Raw genomic sequence first — 18459 nt, 5'->3', positions numbered from 1 at the left:
ATACAATGTTGGCATTTATTTCGAGAGGACTAGAATATAAAAGCAGGGATGTGCTGCTGAGGCTTTATAAGGCTCTGGTTAGACCACATTTAGAATATTGTGAGCAATTTTGGGCCCCGTATCTCAGGAAGGATGTTCTGGCCTTGTAGACGGTCCAGAGGAGGTTCACGAGAATGATCCCAGGAATGAAAGGCTTAACATATGAGGAACGTTTGAGGACTCTGGGTCTATACTCGATGGAGTTTAGAAGGATGAGGGGGGATCTGATTGAAACTTACTGAATACTGAAAGGCCTGGATAGAGTGGACGTGGGGAAGATGTTTCCATTAGTAGGAGAGACTAGGACCCGAGGGCACAGCCTCAGAGTAAAGGGAAGACTTTTTAGAACAGAGATGAGGAGAAACTTCTTTAGCCAGAGAGTGGTGAATCTATGGAATTCATTGCCACAGAAGGCTGTGGAGGCCAGGTCATTGAGTGTATTTAAGACCGAGATAGATAGGTTCTTGATTGGTAAGGGGATGAAAGGTTATGGGGAGAAGGCGGGAGAATGGGGTTGAGAAACTTATCAGTCATGATTGAATGGCGGAGCAGACTCGATGGGCCGAATGGCCTAATTTCTGTTCCTATGTCTTATGGTCTTACGGTCATCTCATAAGGTTTAGGTTGGCTATGGAAAAGGATAAAGAACAATCCAGAGTAAGAATAATTAATTGGGGGTAAACCAACTTCAATGAGGTAAAACGGACCTGGGCCAAATAAGTTGTAGTTAAAAATGGTAGGAAAAATGCTAGCTGAACAATGGGCTACCTTCAAAGGAGAGAGAGTTTGGACACAGTCAAAATATTTTCCCTCAAAAGGGAAAGGTAGAGCAAACAAATCCAGAGCTCCCTTTATGACAAAGGAGATAGAATTTAAGATAATGAAGAAAATGATAAAGAAACAAAGAGGGAATATGAAAAGAGATTGGCATTTAACATATAAGGAAATCCCAAAGTCTTCATTAGGCATATAAATAGTAAAAGGGTGGTAAAAGGAGGAGTAGGGCTGATTAGGGACCAAAGAGAGGATTTATGCAATGAGGCAGTGGGCATAGCTGATGTATTAAGTAAATACTTTACATCTGTCTTTCCCAAGGAAGAAGATACTATCCAGGCCAGGGTGAAAGAGTAGGTAATTCAGCCACTAGAAGGATTCAAAATTGTTAAGGAGGAGGCATTGGATAGGCTGTCTGTACTTAAAGATGATAAGGCACTAGGATTGGATGAGATGCATCCAAGGATACTGAAGAAAATGAGAGTGGAAATTGTAGAAGGGCGGGCCATAATTTTTCAGTCTTCCATAGCCTCAGGGTCATGCCAGAGGACTGGAGAACTGCAAACATTACACCCTTGTTCAAAAAAGAGTGTAAAGGTGAGCCCAGCAACTACGGACCAATCAGTTTAACTTCGGTGGTGGGGAAACTTCTACAAAGAATAATTAGGAACAAAATTAATAGTCACATGGACAGATGCAGGTTGTCATGAAAGTATAAAGAATATTATTGTGATTTATTGTAAAAGTAGATTAATAGTGGTGTTTGGATAATTTCTGTGTGTGTGTGTGTGTGTGTATGTTTTTGTTTGTTTGTGTGTTTTAATTGAATTGGAGACAGCCGGTCTGGAGGCTTTGATTCATCAAAAGAAGCTAGGTTTGAAATGCTAAATATGCCTGAAGCCTTAGAATGTAACGTGAGGTCATGGCAGTATGAATTTCAAAGAGATGGTAGGATGTGTACACCTGGCCTGAGAAGCTAGGCCAAGCAGTGTGTTTATTTTTCCCAAAGGTTACTGACAATATTAGCGCAAGAAAATATTTATGTTATGAGGAAAGTAAAGTTCCAAAGACATATGGGAACAATAGGGCTTACATTAAAAGGGAGAAACATGTGTAAAGGAGCATGAGGCTACGTGTCAGGGAAGGCATTGTAAGTGCGAGAAGCCTCCAGTATTTGTGCATTAAGCCTGATGTCTACAGAAACTGAAACTGGAAAAAGCCATTTTGAACTCTACTGTCCAGGTTATTGTATTGGCTTGCCTGGATCTGTTTAAATTTTTTTTTAACCGTTACCTTAACAGAGGTAAAACTGGAAGCCAAATTAATTAGGGGTTTTAGGAGTTATTATAGTAGTAATTTGTAGACCTATGTATGTGCTTGAAATCTTTACTTTTGTTAATAAATGTTTAATTTAAGTTCCTAAAAATCTCTGAAGTCTTGGTGGACTTATTACTTCTGAATTCAGGGCACACATCTCGAAATAAATATAAATTGCAAAACCGTTGTGATAGTGTGATAAGTTTCTCTTGTGGATTTGATCATCCCGGCACACATCATCTGCCACGACATAACAAGGTTAATTAAGGAAAGCCAGCATGGATATCTGAAGGGAAAGTAGTGTTTAACTGACATGCTGGAGTGTTTTAAAGAGATAACACAAAGGGTTGATGAGGGCAATCTTGTTAATGTGATATACTTCCAAAAGGTGTTTGATATAGAGCCACACAAAATTGAGAGCAAAGTTATATGGAGTAAAAGGGGCAGTATCAACATGGATATGAAATTGGCTGAGTGACAGGAAACACAGGGTAGTGGTTAATGGATGCTTTTTGGGCTGGAAGAAGGTGGAGCTCCTCAGGTCAGTGTTGGGACCCTTTCTTTTCCTGATATATATTAATGACCTAGATCTTGGTGTACAGAGTACAATTTTAAAATTTGTGGATTATATGAAACTTGAAAGCCTTGTGAATTGAATGAGAAATAGTGTAAAACTTCAAAAGGACATTGACAAGTTGATGAAATGAACAGACAGGTGGCAGATGAAGTTCAACGTGGAGAAATGTGAAGTGATTCATTTTGGTAGGAAGAACATGGAGAGACAATATAACATAAAGGGTACAACTCTAAAGGAAGTGCAGGAGGGGAGGGACCTGGATATATATATTCTTAAGTCACTGAAAGTGACAGGATAGGCTGAGAGAGCAGTTTATAAAGAATACAATATCCTAGGCTTTATTAATAGCGGCATAGACTACAAGGCTATGTTGAACTTGTATAAGACTAGTTCGGCCTCAGCTGGAGTATTGCGTCTAGTTCTAGGTGCCGCACTTTAGGAAGGATCTGAAGGCATTAGAGACAGTGCTGAAAAGATTCACAAGAACGGATCCAGGAATGAGGAACTTTAGTTATGAAGATAGATTGGAGAAGTTAGAACTGTTTTCCTTGGAGAAGAGAAGGTTGAGAGGAGATTTGATAAAGATATCCAAAATCATGAAGGATCTGGACAGAGTAGATAGGGAAAAACTATTTCCACTGATGAAAGGATCAAGAACAAGAGACCACAGATTTAAAGTAATTGACAAAAGGAGCAAAAGTGATATGAGAAAAATCTTTTTCAAGCAGTGAGTGGTTGGGGTCTGGAATGCACTGCCTGAGAGTATGGCGGAGGCAGGTTCAATCGAGGCATCTGAAAGGGAATTTGCGTGTTATCTGAAAAGGAGGAATGTGCAGAGTTATGGGGAGAAGACAGGAGGATGGCACTAAGTGAATTGCTCATTCAGAGAGCTGGTGCAGAAATGATGGGCTGAATGGCCTCCTTCAGTGCTGTAACGATTCTGTGCTTGAGGGCCTGAATGGCAATCTGGGTAAAATCAATGAACCCTCTGGAACCTTGGAAGATTCATTAACTTCAGAATTAAGCTACCCTTTCTCACTTTGTTGCTAGTCTGTAGTGAAAGCGATCAAGTTATTGGCTCTGCTGAATAAGGCATTTTGTGGCCTCCTTAAAATATCTGTCAACAGAAAACTGTCTAGCTATGGCAATGGCACTAGTGTTATCCTGGAAAAAAGTCAATATATCAAAATCAAGTGCTGAACTGCCTTTGGCAGCCATTGATACAGTTGTTTGATTGTGCCTGATCTATTCATGAGCAAGATGGCACAATGCTGTCACTCCAGTCCTCAAATTCTTGGGTATAGGCCTTAGGCCAGGTATGTTGTTTACCAGCAGGATCTGGCATTCTGCTTTATGTGCTGCCTGGCATCATGGATGGCCCTTTCTACCCATCCTCTGCCAATAGCAGTAATAGTGCAGCTCAGAAACCAATACTTACAAGATACAAAAAAGTGTAATTTGCAGCTCAAATATGTCACAGTTCAACTATCAAAATCAGCAAGCCAAGTATAGCTACTGTATATGAGAGCTAGTAGTTCACTGCATAGGCAATAAATCAGTATTGGAGCACTTTCTACATAATTGTTTATTATGTTGCCAATAATAACCTAATCAACATCTTCAGTTCAGCAGTCCCCACAATCCACTTTCTCAGAACAGCAATTTGGCAATATGTGAAACATGTGTGGGAGCTCTATGCTACTGAGATTACTTCTCTGTAACCCACAAATAGTACGGCTAATATTTGGAATGCTGACAGCAGTTAAGAGGCTCATATCTCTTGAAAATTTGACTTGTAGTACTGTTGCCTTTTAAAAGCATCATGTACAATTCCCCCATACTCAGCTTGAATTCTGATAGTTCAAGCCAATGAGCGATGAAAAATCAAAGACTTATTCCTTGACCATCTAAAGCTGAACTACAACAATGTAAAGCTTAATAACAACTTGTAAAAAAATAAGACAAGGATGTATCTGGAAAGCATTCGATTCAACTTTTCAAGACTCATAAATATTATTTTCTGCAAAATATTTAAATCTGTCACATGATCACCAGTGTGCTGCATCATTTGCTATGGTGTAAAACTACATTACTATACACACCTTGTAATGACATAAGGTGCAAAGCACAATATAAAGGTACCAATGAAAGTACTGATCTTCTTTGTTGCCCGCTGTCTTCGCCGCTTCTGCTCTTCTAGGCAGCGTTGTCTTACACTGCAAAGGAATATAGGTAAGCAATTATGTATGATACTCCATGAAGTCAGAAGCATTTGTTAGTAAAATCACAGAAGTAAAAATTAGCTTGCTTTTCTGAGCCTTAGTCATCAGTAGCAGGTTTTAAAAGGATTATTCTATAATGTGCAATAAAACAACGAGAAAGACCACAGAGATGGGAAGATATGCAGTTTATAAGTAGTTCAGTTGCTATCAATATTAAAAGTGGTCAACTCTAGTCAACTTTTAACTGTCACAAGAAATTTATCATTTTAAAATAGGCAAAATCACTTTAAATAAGCTTTGCTGTTTATCACCATAGCTGTCAAATTTACAGATATAATTTTACAGATAACTAATCATCTTACAGAAACAGTAAGGGCAATAAGAAATGAACTTACTTGACATTCAATTATTAATCAGCATAAATATATCTTTAATTAGAACAAAAACTGTATACATATATTAGGAATCCTCATTAGCAAAGTAATATGTATATCATGTAAAATATTATTTAGGAATGCTAATACATATATGACAAATATGACTATATTTATAAGTGTATGTATGGGCAAACATTAGAAATGATGTGCACCAAATTCAGTGCTCTATACTTGAGTAATGCAATCTGATAAAGAATAGATAGAAATAGCAATATTATTCAATGTGGTTGCAGGAGGAGGAGCTTTTGTTAAATGTTATTGAACGTAATAATTGTTAAAAATTGGTGGAAGTATATAACCAATTTCACTGATTTCATCTAAATTAATTTCAACTATGATTGAGAGAAAAACAGGTTTTTCAGTAGCACACATTTGCTTCATTCCTGGGTTTTCACCAGACAGGCTATTTGCAGAAGCACTTGTCTAAAGTTTTTATTTTCAGGTGCCATCCTTGCAAAACATTACCTCACTATAACATGTGACAAATATATTACGGCTGAATCATGTCTTGCACCAATTGTGACTTGGCTCAACATTCTACTAGTGCTCTATTTTTTTATTGCATGATGAGAATCCAACTCATTGCAGACTTAAGCACACTCAGCCATTTAATTGTCCCAAGGCATTATAACCCACCTTACCCAAGGCCATTACAAACTACTGAGTTTATAAACTTTTCCAAATATAAACAGTGCATTATATTGCTTTGATATCTAAAAGTGCAATCTTAGGTTTCAAATGTAAGCTGACAACAACCGGCTCTATCTCACCATCAGCTCTCTCAACTCCTCCGATTTGACACACTGCTTATCTGACATCCAGTATTGGATGAGCATAAATTTCTTCCAGTTGTACCTTCGGAAGATCTAAGTCATTGTCTTCAACCCCCTGTACAAATTCCATTCCCTTGCCACCAATTCCATCTCTCTTCATGGCCAACGTCTGAGGTTAAACCAGACTGTTTGCAACTTTGACGCTCTATTTCAACCGTGTGATGAGCTTCTGAACCCATTTCCTCACCGTCACCAAGTCTGCCTACTTCCACCCCTGTAACGTGACTCCACCCTGCCTCAGCTCATTTGATGCTGAAACCTTCATCCATGCCTTTATTACCCCCAAATTTGACTATTCCAATGCTCTCCTGTCTGACCTCCCACCTTGTACCCTGTAAACCTGAGCTCATCCTAAAATCTCCTGCCTGTATTCTAACTCCATCGAATTCAGATTACCCATTACCTCACTTCTTGCTGACCTACATTGGCTCCTGGTCCCGTAATGCTTTGAATTTAAAACTCTCATCCTTGATTTCAAGCACCTCCATAATTACATCCTTCCTATCTATGTAACCTCCTCCAGCCCTACAATTCTCCAAGGTTACTGCACTCCTCCAATTCTGGACTGTTGTCTATCACCAATTTTAATCGCTCTGCCATTGGAAACCATGCCTTCAGCTGGCTAGGTCACAAAAACATGGATTTCTCTCATTAAATCTTGCTGCACCTCGACCTCTCTATTCTCCTTTAAGACATTCCTTCCTTAAAACCTACCTGTTTTACCAAGCTTTTAGTCACCTATTCCAACATCTCGGGGAGAATTTTCTGGTCGGGAAGTGGGGAGGGGGGCCCGCTCGCCGATGCATAAAATGACACCCGGTGATGTCGGGCGTGCGTCCCAACGTCACCGCGAGTCATTTAGATTTTCAGTTCGGTGGGTGCACAGCCGTCTCGACTGCACGCCCGCCAAACTGTCAAAGGCCTATTGAGGCCAGTTTAAAACTTATTAAATCAATTAAATGAGCTGCCCGCCCAACCTTAAGGTTGGCGGGCAGGCGAAGAGCCCAGGCGACCTCTGCATTTTTCACGGAATATCATCCACGGGTGGGATGAGGTTTCATGAAGTGTTTATAAATTAAATAAATTTTTAAGTTAATGTTCCTTGACATGTCCCAGCTCATGTGACATAGTCACATGAGGGGACATGTCTTAAAATATTTTCAAGTCTTTATTTAAATGTTTGAATCTTAAACAAACCTCTCTGAGGCAACTCTGCGAAAGAGCGCAGGCCCGGACCCAGGGAATCCCCCCGCAGCCGCCCACATAAAATGGCAGCGCGCACCCGATCAGGTTCACGCTCGCTCCCGCCCGCCCCCGCACAACCCACCCCCCCGCCCCCACAACCCCCCCGATGGGGTATGTGATTCAGCGTTCATTAATTTTGTATAACACTCCTGTAAAGCACCATGGAATGTTTTACTAAGTTAATGGCAAATGGTGGAATTTGGTTTTCCATAAATATCTGGAATTAAAAGTCAACTGATGACCATGAAACCATTGTCAATTGTTGTAAAAACCCATCTGGTTCACTAATGTCCTTTAGGGAAGGAAATCTGCTGTCCTCACCTGATCTGGCCTACATGTAACTCCAGGCTGTAGTAATGTTGTTGACTCTTAAATGCACTCTGAAGTGGCCTAGCAAGCCACTCAGTTGTATCAAAACACTACAAACTCAGTAAAAAGGAATGAAACTGAACAGACCACCTGACATTGACCTAGGCACCAGAAACAACAACAGCAAACTCAGCTCTTTCGATCCTGCAAAGTTCTCCTCACTAACATCTGGGGGCTTGTGCCAAGACTGGGAAAGCTGTCCCACAGACTGGTCAAGCAACAGCCTGACATAGTCATACTCACAGAAACATACCTTACAGACAATATCCCAGACACAACCATCACCATCACTGGGTATGTGCTGTCCCCTCAGCAGGACAGACCCAGCAGAGGTGGCAGCACAGTGGTACACAGTTGGGAGGGACTTGCCCTGAGAGTCCTCAACATCAACTCCAGCCCCTATGAAGTCTCATGGCATCAGGTCAAACATGGGCAAGGAAACCTCCTGCTGATTTCCACGTATTGCCCTCCCTCAGCTGATGAATCAGTGCTCCTTCATGTTGAACACCACTTGGAGGGATCACTGAGGGTGGCAAGGGTGCAGAATGTACTCTGGATGGGGGACTTCAATATCCATCACCAAGAGTGGTTCAGTAGCACCACCACAGACTGAGCTGGCCAAGTCCTAAAGGACATAGCTGCTAGACGGGGTCTGCAGCATTTGGTGAGGGAACCAACAAGAGGCAAAAACATACTTGACCTCATCCTCACCAACCTGCCTGCCACAGATACATCTGTCCATGACAGCATTGGTAGGGGTGACCACCGCACAGTCATTGTGGAGAGCAGGCCCAGTCTTCACATTGAGGACACCCTACATCGTGTTGTGTGGCACTACCACCGTGCTAAATGGGATAGATTTCGAACAGATCAAGCATCTCAAGACTGGGTATCCATGATGCTGTGAGCCATCAGCAGCAGCAGAATTGTACTCAACCACAACCTGTAACCTCATGGCCTGGCATATCCCCCACTCTACCATTACCACCAATCCAGGGGATCAACCCTGGGTCCAATGAAGAGTGTAGGAGGGCACATAAGGAGCAGCACCAGGCATAGCTAAAAATGAGGTGTCAACCTGGTGAAGCTACAACACAGGACTACTTGCGTGCCGAACAGCATTAGCAGCAAGTGATAGACAATTCCACAACCAATGAATTAGATCTAAGCTCTGCAGTACTGCCACATCCAGTCATGAATGGTGAGTGAATGACCCACCTTGGTCTCCTCCAGAGGTCCCCAGCATCACAGATGCCAGTCTTCAGCCAATTTGATTCATTCCATGAGATATCAAGAAACGGATGAAGGCACTGGATACTACAAACGCTATGGGCCTTGACAATATTCTGGCAATAGTACTGAAGACTTGTGCTCCAGAACTTGCTGCGCCCCTAGACAAGCTGTTAGGACAGCTATAACACTGTCATCTACCCAGCAATGTGGAAAATTGCCCAGGTACGTCCTGTACACAGAAAGGAGGACAAATCCAACCCAGCCAATTACTGCCCCATCAGTCTACTCTCATCATCAGTAAAGTGATGAAGGGGTCAGCAACAGTGCTATCAAGCAGCACTTGCTTAGTAGTCACCTGCTCACTGATGCTCAGTTTGGGTTCCGCTAGGATCACTCAGTTTCTGCCTCACTATTGCCTTGGTTCAAACATAGACAAAAGAGCTGAACTCCAGGGGTGAGGTGAGAGTGACTGCCATTGGCATGAAGGCCACATTTGACTGGGTTTGGCATCAAGGAGCCCTAGCAAAACTGGAGTCAATGGAAATCAACGCTCCGCTGGTTGGAGTCATACCTAGCACAAAGGAAGATGGTTGCGGTTGTTGGAGATCAATCATCTCAGTTCCAGGACGTCCCTGCAGGAGCTCCTCAGGGTAGTGTCCTAGGCCCAACCATCCTCAGCTGCTTCATCAATGACCTTCCTTCCATCATAAGGTCAGAAGTGGGGATGTTCACTGATGATTGCACAATGTTCAGCACCATCCGTGACTCCTCAGATACTGAACCAGTCCATGTCCAAATGCAGCAAGACCTGGACAATATCCAGGCTTGGGCTGACAAGTGGCACATAACATTTACGCTACACTAGTGCCAGGCAATGACCATCTCCAACAAGAGAGAATCAACCATCGCCCCTTGACATTCAATGGCATTACCATCGCAGATCCTGCACTAACAACATCCTGGGGGTTACCATTGACCAGAAACTGGACTAGCCATATAAATACTGTGGCTACAAGAGCAGGTCAGAGGCTAGCAATTCTGCAGCGAGTAACTCACCTCCTGATTCCCCAAAGCCTGTCCACCATCTACAAGGCACAAGTCAGGAGTGTGGTGGAATACTCTTCACTTGCCTGAACGAGTGCAGCTCCAACAACACTCAACAAGCTTGACACCATCCAGGACAAAGCAGCCCACTTGATTGGCACCACATCCACAAACATTCACTCCCTCCACCACCGACGAACAGTAGCAGCAGCGTGTGCCATCTACAAAGTGCACTGCAGAAATTCATCAAGGCTTCTTCGACAGCACCTTCCAAACCCACAATCACTACCACCTAGAAGGACAAGAGCAGCAGATGGATGGTAACACCACAACCTGGAAGTTCCCCTCCAAGCCACTTACCATCCCGACATGGAAATATATCACCGTTCCTTCACTGCCGCTGGATCAAAATTCTGGAACACCCTCCCCAGCAGAACTGTGGGTATGTCTACTACACCACAGGGACTGCAGCGGTTCAAGAAAGCAGCTCGCCACCACCTTCTCAAGGGCAATTAGGGATGGGCAATAAATACTGGCCTAGCCAGCGAAGCCCACATCCCGTAAATGAATTAAAAAACAAGGTCAGTTGTTACATTTTTCTTTGAATATTAAAAACCTACAGTTAAACTCATAGGTGCAGAAGAAATATCTTTATTGGAAATAACTAATGTAATTCAACGACTACAAAATGACCAAAATGGGTTGATTTGTGGCTTAAAAGGATACTTCAATTGCTTAATGAGAGCTCAAACAGGGATAGAATGAAACAGTTTCATTGAAGCATTTTCTCTTCCATAAGGTTTGAAGTCAAAACATTTCAGTGCATGGTATATGCAAAGACATGACCAACCATGGATGTCTGTTTAATAGTACAGTAGGCATTCCTTACAAACCTGAATTAAATCAAGGAACCAAGAAATGGTTACAACTCAGAAAGCAGCTATTTGTCCTGTCATATCTGTGCTGGCTCTCTGCAACAGGAATTCACCTAGTCTGACTCCTCCAGCTTTTCCCTGTAGTTGTGCAAATTTGTTTAACTTCAAATAATTATTCAATTCTCTTTTGAAGGCCTCAATTGAATCTGTCTCCACCACACTCTTAGGCAGTGCATTCTAAATCATAACCACTCACTGCGTAATAAGTTTTCCCTCATATCTTCATGGCTTCTTTTGTCAAGCACCTTAAATCAACGTCCTCTGGTTCTCAATCTTTCTGCCAATGGAAACAGTTTCTCCCTTTCTACTCTGTCCAGACTTCTCATGATTTTGAATACCTCTATCAAATATCCTCTTACTCTTCTCTTCTCCAAGGACAATAGCTCCAGCTCCTCTAATCTTCCACCTGCTGAAGTTTGTCATCCCTGGAACCATTCTTCTGAACCTTTCTTGCGCTCTTTCTAATGCCTTCACATCCATCCTAAAGTGTGGTGCCCAGAGTTGGATACAGTGCTCCATTTGAAGCTGAAACAGTGTTTTATACCAGTTTATCATAATTTCCTTGCTTTAATACTCTGTGCAGATATTGATGAAGCTCAGGATCCCACGTGCCTTATTAACTGCTTTTTCAACATATATTGCCATCTTCAATGATTTGTGCACATATACCCCAGGTCCCCCTACCCTTGTACCCTCTTTAGAATTATACCCTTTATTTTATATCGTGTCTCCCTATTCTACCTACCAAAATGAGTCAATCCACACTTCTCTGCGTTAAATGCCACTTGCCCACCAATTCACTAGCCTTTTGCATTTTAACACCATCCTCCACAGAGTTCACAATACTTGCAAGTTTTGTGTCATCTGCAAAGTTTGAAACTGTGCACTGTACACTCAAGTCTAGGTCATTAATATGTGACAAGAAAAGCATAGGTCCTAACACTGACACCTGGGGAATCCCACAATAAACCTTCCTCCAGTCCAAAAATCAACATTCACTACAACTCTGCTTCCTGTAGGTCAACCAGATTTGTGATCCATGCTTCTACTGTCCCTTTTATTCCATGAACTCTAACTTTGTGGACAAGCCTTTTATGTTGTACTTTATCAAATGCCTTTTGGGAGTCCATGCACATCACATCAACCATAGGACCCTCATCCATCCTCTCTGTTACCTCAGCAAGTTATTTAAACATGATCTGCCCTTAACAAATCTGTGCTGGCTTTCCTTAATTAATCTTCATTTGTCCAAGTGACTGTTAATTTTGCCCTGAGTTACCTCTTCCAAACGCTTCCCTACTATCAAGGTCAAAGTGACTAGTCTGTAGTTGGGTTTATCCTTCCACCTGTCTTTGAACAAGTGTATAGCATTTCTAATTCTCTAGTCCTCTGGCAACACCTCTATATCTAAGCAGGATTAGAAAGTTAAGGCCAGTGCACCCGTAATTTGCAACTTTACTTGTCTCAGTATCCTTAGATGCATCACATCTGGCTCTGGAGACTTAACAACTTTTAAGTGGTCATTTGGTCATTTAGAACTTGAACATTGCTGTAAAAAGAGACATGTTTAAGCTTTTCATCTTACACTTAACAGGACACTCGCAAGAATGCTAATACAAGAGGAAGACAACAATTTATACTGTATGTAAAGAGGGTGTTGATTGGTTGGCAAGTGGAATTGCCATGGAGAATGCACCACTAATAGTGTCTCACAGTTAACTGCCAAACATTGTTTGAAATTTAAACCAGGCAACTTGACTTTGATTGGTCAAGGCATTGCCCTGAGGAATGAGTCAGCGAATGGCTGTCACTTATTTTGTTTAGCTGAAACAGGCACAATGTGTGCACATGTCTTTCTGTCTGCAAAGAACAGGGCCTTGTGTATTAATATATGTAGCTTCCAGTACACACAGATGCACCACACTGCAAACCCGACTGACAATCTTAAATTAGTTGTCAGCATAATTCTTAGCACATTGTGTTAAAAATGACGCTGACAACATATATTAAATCACAGGGCCATGTTCTTTGCATACAGGAAGGCCTGTTTTAGCTAAACAAAATAAGTGATAGCCATTCGCTGACTCATTCCTCAGGGCAATCCCTTGACCAACCAAGGTCAAGCTGCCTGGTTTAAATTTCAAACAATGCCTGGCAGTTAACTGTCAGTCACCATCAGTGGTGCATTCTCCGTGACAATGCCACTTGCCAACTAATCAGCACTCTCTTCACATACAGTATAAATTGTTGTCTTCCCCTTGTATTGGTATTCTTGCGAGTGTCCTGATGAGTGCAAGATGAAAAGCTTAGACATGTTTCTTTTTTCAGCAAAACTTTTAAGTGCTTTTTCTTTATCAATTTTTAGTTTATCAAGTGTTTCAACTACCTTGTTTTTCACTATAACTTGGCAGCATCTTTTTACTTGATAAAGACAGATGCAAAGTATTCATTTAATAGCTCCACATTGCCCCCTGTCTCCATGCATAAATTGCCTTTTTGGTCCATAATTGGCCCTATTCCACCTTTTACCACCCTTTTATTATTTATATTCCTATTGAATACTTTAGATTCCCTTTTATATTAGCTGCCAGTCTCTTTTCATATTCTCTCTTTGCCTCTCTTATTTTCTTCTTCACTTCCCCTCTGAACGTTCTATATTGAGTTTGGTTCTCAATTGCTTTATTCACCCAATATCTGTCATATGGGCACTTATTCTACTTCAACTTGATCTCTATTTTTTTTGTCATTCAGGTAGCTCTTGATTTGTTTGCCCTACCTTTCCCCTTTGAGGGAATATATCTTGACTGTGCCTGAACTCTCTCTTCTTTGAAGGTAGCCCATTATTCAGCTACTATTTTTCCTGCCAAGATTTGATTCCAATTTATTCAGCCCAGATCCATTCTTACCCCAGCGACGTTGGCTTTCCCCCAGTTAAATATTCTTACTCTGGATTGCTGCTTGCCCTTTTCCACAGTCAGCCTAAACCTTATGGCACAATGATCACTGTCCCCTAAGTGTTCCCCCACTAACACTTGATCCACTTGGCCACCTCATTCCCAAGAACCAGGTCAAACAATGCCTCCTTTCTCATTGAACTGGAACCTACTGCTGCAGAAAATTCTCCTGAACCACACTCTAGGAACTCTTGTCCCCTACACTGTTAGTATCCCAGTCTATATTTGGATTATTAAAGTCCCCCATTATAGCTACTCTATAATTCTTGTGCCTCTCTGTAATTTCATTGAAAAAAATGTTCCTCTACATGTTACCCACTAGTTGGTAGCCTATAGAATACACCCAGTAATGCATGTTATCTCTGTTGTCTCTTAACTCTGCCCAGATAGATTCTGTCCTTGACCCCTATGGAACATCCTCTCTCTACAGCACTGTAATATTCTCTCCAATCAATACTGCTAACCACCACCAACCCCCCCCCACCCCCCCACCTCACCCCTTCCATCACACCCCCTCCCCCCACAGTTCTTTCCTTCCCTATTTTTCCGAATACCTTGGATCCAGAAATGTTTCATACCCAGTCATATCTTTTGAGCCAGGACTGCATTCTCACAAAATTATTTTTACAGTCCTTGACTTTATTAAAAACATGACTTGGTCTAGAAATTATGTTTATAAAACAGGGGTACATCTTTCTATATTTTTGATCTGCGGGTTCTAAGCTTTATCAAAAGAAAATCACAGAGACAACTTCACAAACTTAAACAGACAAATTCGAAGTTCAGCATTCTACTGTCCAGTGTTTTCACATTTCAATATAAATACAAATCTCACACACAAAATTATTTATTGTGAGTTAAAAACAACATTTCATCTCGAGCTAAAATTTGTAGTTTGAAGCTGGAGTCTTAAATGTCAATCATGGCTGCTGGCTGCTCTTAATTTGGGCATTGTCTGTAAAGCAGGAAGACCAATTTCCCTCTGGTGCTTTTGAAAAAGAGTTTAGAAATGTGGAACAAGAAACAGGGGAAATATTAAAGTCCAATAAACCCCACCCGAAAACTTAAGTATTTGTTGTCAAACAGTTGAAAAGTAAAACGTGTCCAAAATTCACCGTAAACTATCATAACAGTAACTGTTGGTTATTTACCTACATAGAGACCGCAATAGTTCCAGTGGTAATTAATTGCGACAAAGGACGGTGCTCGGCCATATCAGAAAGATTTCAAACCTACAATTCTCACTGCAATAAATAGATGTAGTGACTCCTTGACTTGGGATTATGTGGAAAATGAGAATTTATCAGTGCATCCGTTTCATCAGAAACGTGACGATGACATATTCCCCGCTTTGTATTTTGTCGCTCTGCAGTTTTAGCGAGTGTAATCAGATGAGATTGCATAGGTGGAATATTGTATTGCAGAACAATATTTTTCACACCGGTACACTGAAATCATCCATCAGGTCTCTTGAAACTGATCTTTCATGGGAAATCCTTTCAGCCCAGCAACATCATAATGTTCACAATAACAAATCTATTGAAATATGATAATTACATTTTTTATTCTCATTTAAGATAACTCAGAGTCATGAACACACATAGGTTGTTGTATCAAGGCATCCTATTCTATATCGAGTAATCTTTGTATATTTTTGTTCAGTCGTTTCCCATATTAAAAGAAAACGGGATTTTAAAAACACTGTGGCTACTAGAAATTATTCGTTGTCTTACACCTCCTAGCATGTTGCAGCGTGCGGACTGTTAGAATGTAATTTATTTTTATAATCCATCAATGTTAAGAGTGCGGAGGCTGCAAGGATACGTCAGCTGACGCATAAATCTGCAGAATTAACACAGCATCCACCAGCGTAATATTTCATTTTCATTAACTTTCTCGAATATATCCGTCACTCTAATGGGTGTATCTTCAAAAATGCAAACATACTAAAGAAATATTAAAGGGAGGGAATCTAGTGTTGGAATTAAAAGTAATCCATGCTTCTCAAGATACAGAAACCTTAAAATGCGATTATGTTTATATAGTTCAAGCAAGATCTTAGTCTCAGTTCTGCACACAACTGGTCAGAACATCCCAGTTTGCTATTTGCCTTATGAATGTGTGTGTTTGTGTGGTTCCAGGGAGGATTCCTGCAGAAAAGATGAGATCTAAAATATATTAATTCACATTTAGTTATTTATTCACGAAGAGAGTAATAGATTCTGGCGGAACTGACCCACGGTCTGGGTTGCCTACCTTGGATGAATGTCCACTAGTAACACTAGCGTCTGCATGGTGATAACATCTATCCTCTTGCAGTGAAAACGCGCCACTTTCAGCACTTTCAGATAGGTGAAACATAACACTATGAGCGAAAGGAGAAAACTGAGGCTGTGAAAAACTACCGTAAAAGCCACAAACTGGGTCTGATCGTCAGTCCGGGTCTGGCAGAGAGTGCAGGAGGCATACAGGTGGCTGTACCCGACCCAGGATAGACAGACTGCCACTATAGGAAAGCACAGGGAGTGGAACCACGTGTAACCCAGCATGATCGCAGCGTCCTTGTAACGCATCTTGGAATTGTAACTAAAAGGAAAAACCACCGCAATCCATCTGTCAGTACTTAGAGCAGCCATGCTCAGCATGGAATTGGTTACCAGGAAAGTCTCCAAGAAGCCTACGATTCGGCAGACGGAGTCGGCTCCCGGCTGCTCTTTATTGATAATCCCCACTAGAGTCAACGGCATGTTCAGCACTGTCATCAACAAGTTACTGAGGGTCAGGTTAATGATAAACATCCCAGGGACCTGTTTCCGGATTTCAGCACTGTAGAGAAAGCAGATCAGCACCAAGACATTGGACAGCAACGACACCACCATCAGAACTACTAGGAAGAAAGATAAGATCACCTCCCCTGTGCCCATGGTGTTCACCGCTCAGTGTCTCTTGCAGCCAGTTCTGTTATTGCCAAATCCCAGAAAATACATTTTTGTGCAGATTTATCCTCGCTTTCCACACCAGTAAGTCCGCTGTTATTTCGCAGCCGAGTTACAGTTTTGATGGGGATGTTGGTTTCCCACGTCACTGGCTCGGTTGAATTCACCGAGCACAAGGGAAGTCCATTTCGCTGAGGGTCTCAAATGATCAGCCGGGCTCAACCACTTAGCTGCTTGTCCTTCCAAAGAGTTCACGGGCTCTTCCGAGAGTCCAATCACGAATGGTTACAGGAGCCACACAATCTAAAATTGGCACGCTCGCTTAAATCTCCGCGCTGCCTTGAGTGGAGGGAAGATTTATTGGGTCTATTTATCACATGAACATCTGAATCACAGAAAAATTGTAGTCAAAAGTGGCCACCAAGTACAACAGAACTAAAGCGTCTCCTAATACAGAGCAACGTAATAGTCACGCTAGCGATAGGCACAGTAAGTAGGTGTTTGTTATCAGAATACCAGATCATTAGGAAATACTTACCTTGCCATATTTAACTATCGCATTAAACACATTTTACATTAATCATTACCATAACTTGAAGATTAGACACTAGCTCATTAAGATATTACATTCAATCTAATAATAGTTTAGATTTGCAGTTAACTGAGCAATAAGCTATCCCATTCAAACACGCTTTGAGAAAACTGAAGGATATGAGCAGGAAACCCCTTCATTCCGGGAGAGCTGTGGTTCCCTGTGGCAGCCTGGCAGCCACTCAGTAATGTCATTTCACCCAGGAGATATCTTACACAACGCGTACGAATTGGCACTAGTTTGCATAGCACACACATTACGTGTGTTCAAGTCATAGCCCCATTAGATGGATTTCACAGGTGCAACATGTGGGAATGGTCACTATCTGCACAGGAAATATTCAGGATTTATACATCATATATCTCAATTCTTACCAAGTCAGGTGCGAGGGAAATGAACCCATTCCTCTATTGACATTGCAGCTTTTGCCGATATCAATTACTGATTCGATGCTAAAAAAGACTTATCAACAAGGTGTCATCTGCATCAGCAGAAGTGCATGATGTAGGGAATACGTTACCGTGATTGCAAAGGTGGATTTCATTTCGCTTATGGCCGAATATGTTAGAAACAACATTGCAATCTTAGACGAGAAGGTTTTTTTTTGGGTGGGGACAGAAACGTTGATGAGGTTGGCAGGAAAACAAAGCTATGAGGACTCTTAGGTACATTTTATAGGATTTCTGGCCAAGTGTAGGGCTCTGAGTCCGACGCTAAAGCCTTAATTGCAAGATTATGGTCATAAGCATCTTATACCACTAATGAAGTTAGTATATAATATTATATTGTAATTTCTCTTGAACTAATGAATATAGGTGGCGATCAGATATCTTTATCATGGCGAAAACACCTCAGCCAAGTCCACAAGTGATTGCAAGGAACCAGACGGACAGGTCACCACTCCCCACTGGGCTATCAAACTAGAGCCAGGATTTGTTGTACAGATAACAAT

At 41.5% G+C, this 18459-nt stretch overlaps 1 protein-coding gene across 1 annotated transcript in view; it reads right to left on the bottom strand.

Moving 5' to 3' along the window:
- gpr26 (G protein-coupled receptor 26) overlaps positions 1-16903 on the bottom strand; it is a 52284-nt gene extending 35381 nt beyond the window's left edge. The window contains exons 1-2 of the mRNA XM_078564827.1: positions 16236-16903; positions 4810-4923 (exon numbers count right to left, since the gene is read on the bottom strand). Of these exons, the coding sequence (XP_078420953.1) occupies positions 4810-4923; positions 16236-16903 (782 nt within the window). The remainder of the gene's footprint in view (positions 1-4809; positions 4924-16235) is intronic.
- Positions 16904-18459: the final 1556 nt, after the last annotated feature.

The sequence above is a fragment of the Cetorhinus maximus genome, chromosome 20 (assembly GCF_964194155.1).
Source record: "Cetorhinus maximus chromosome 20, sCetMax3.hap1.1, whole genome shotgun sequence".
Taxonomy (NCBI): Eukaryota; Metazoa; Chordata; class Chondrichthyes; order Lamniformes; family Cetorhinidae; genus Cetorhinus; species Cetorhinus maximus.
Note: the sequence above shows the minus strand (reverse complement) of the source record. Positions and strands in the feature narration are given on the sequence as shown.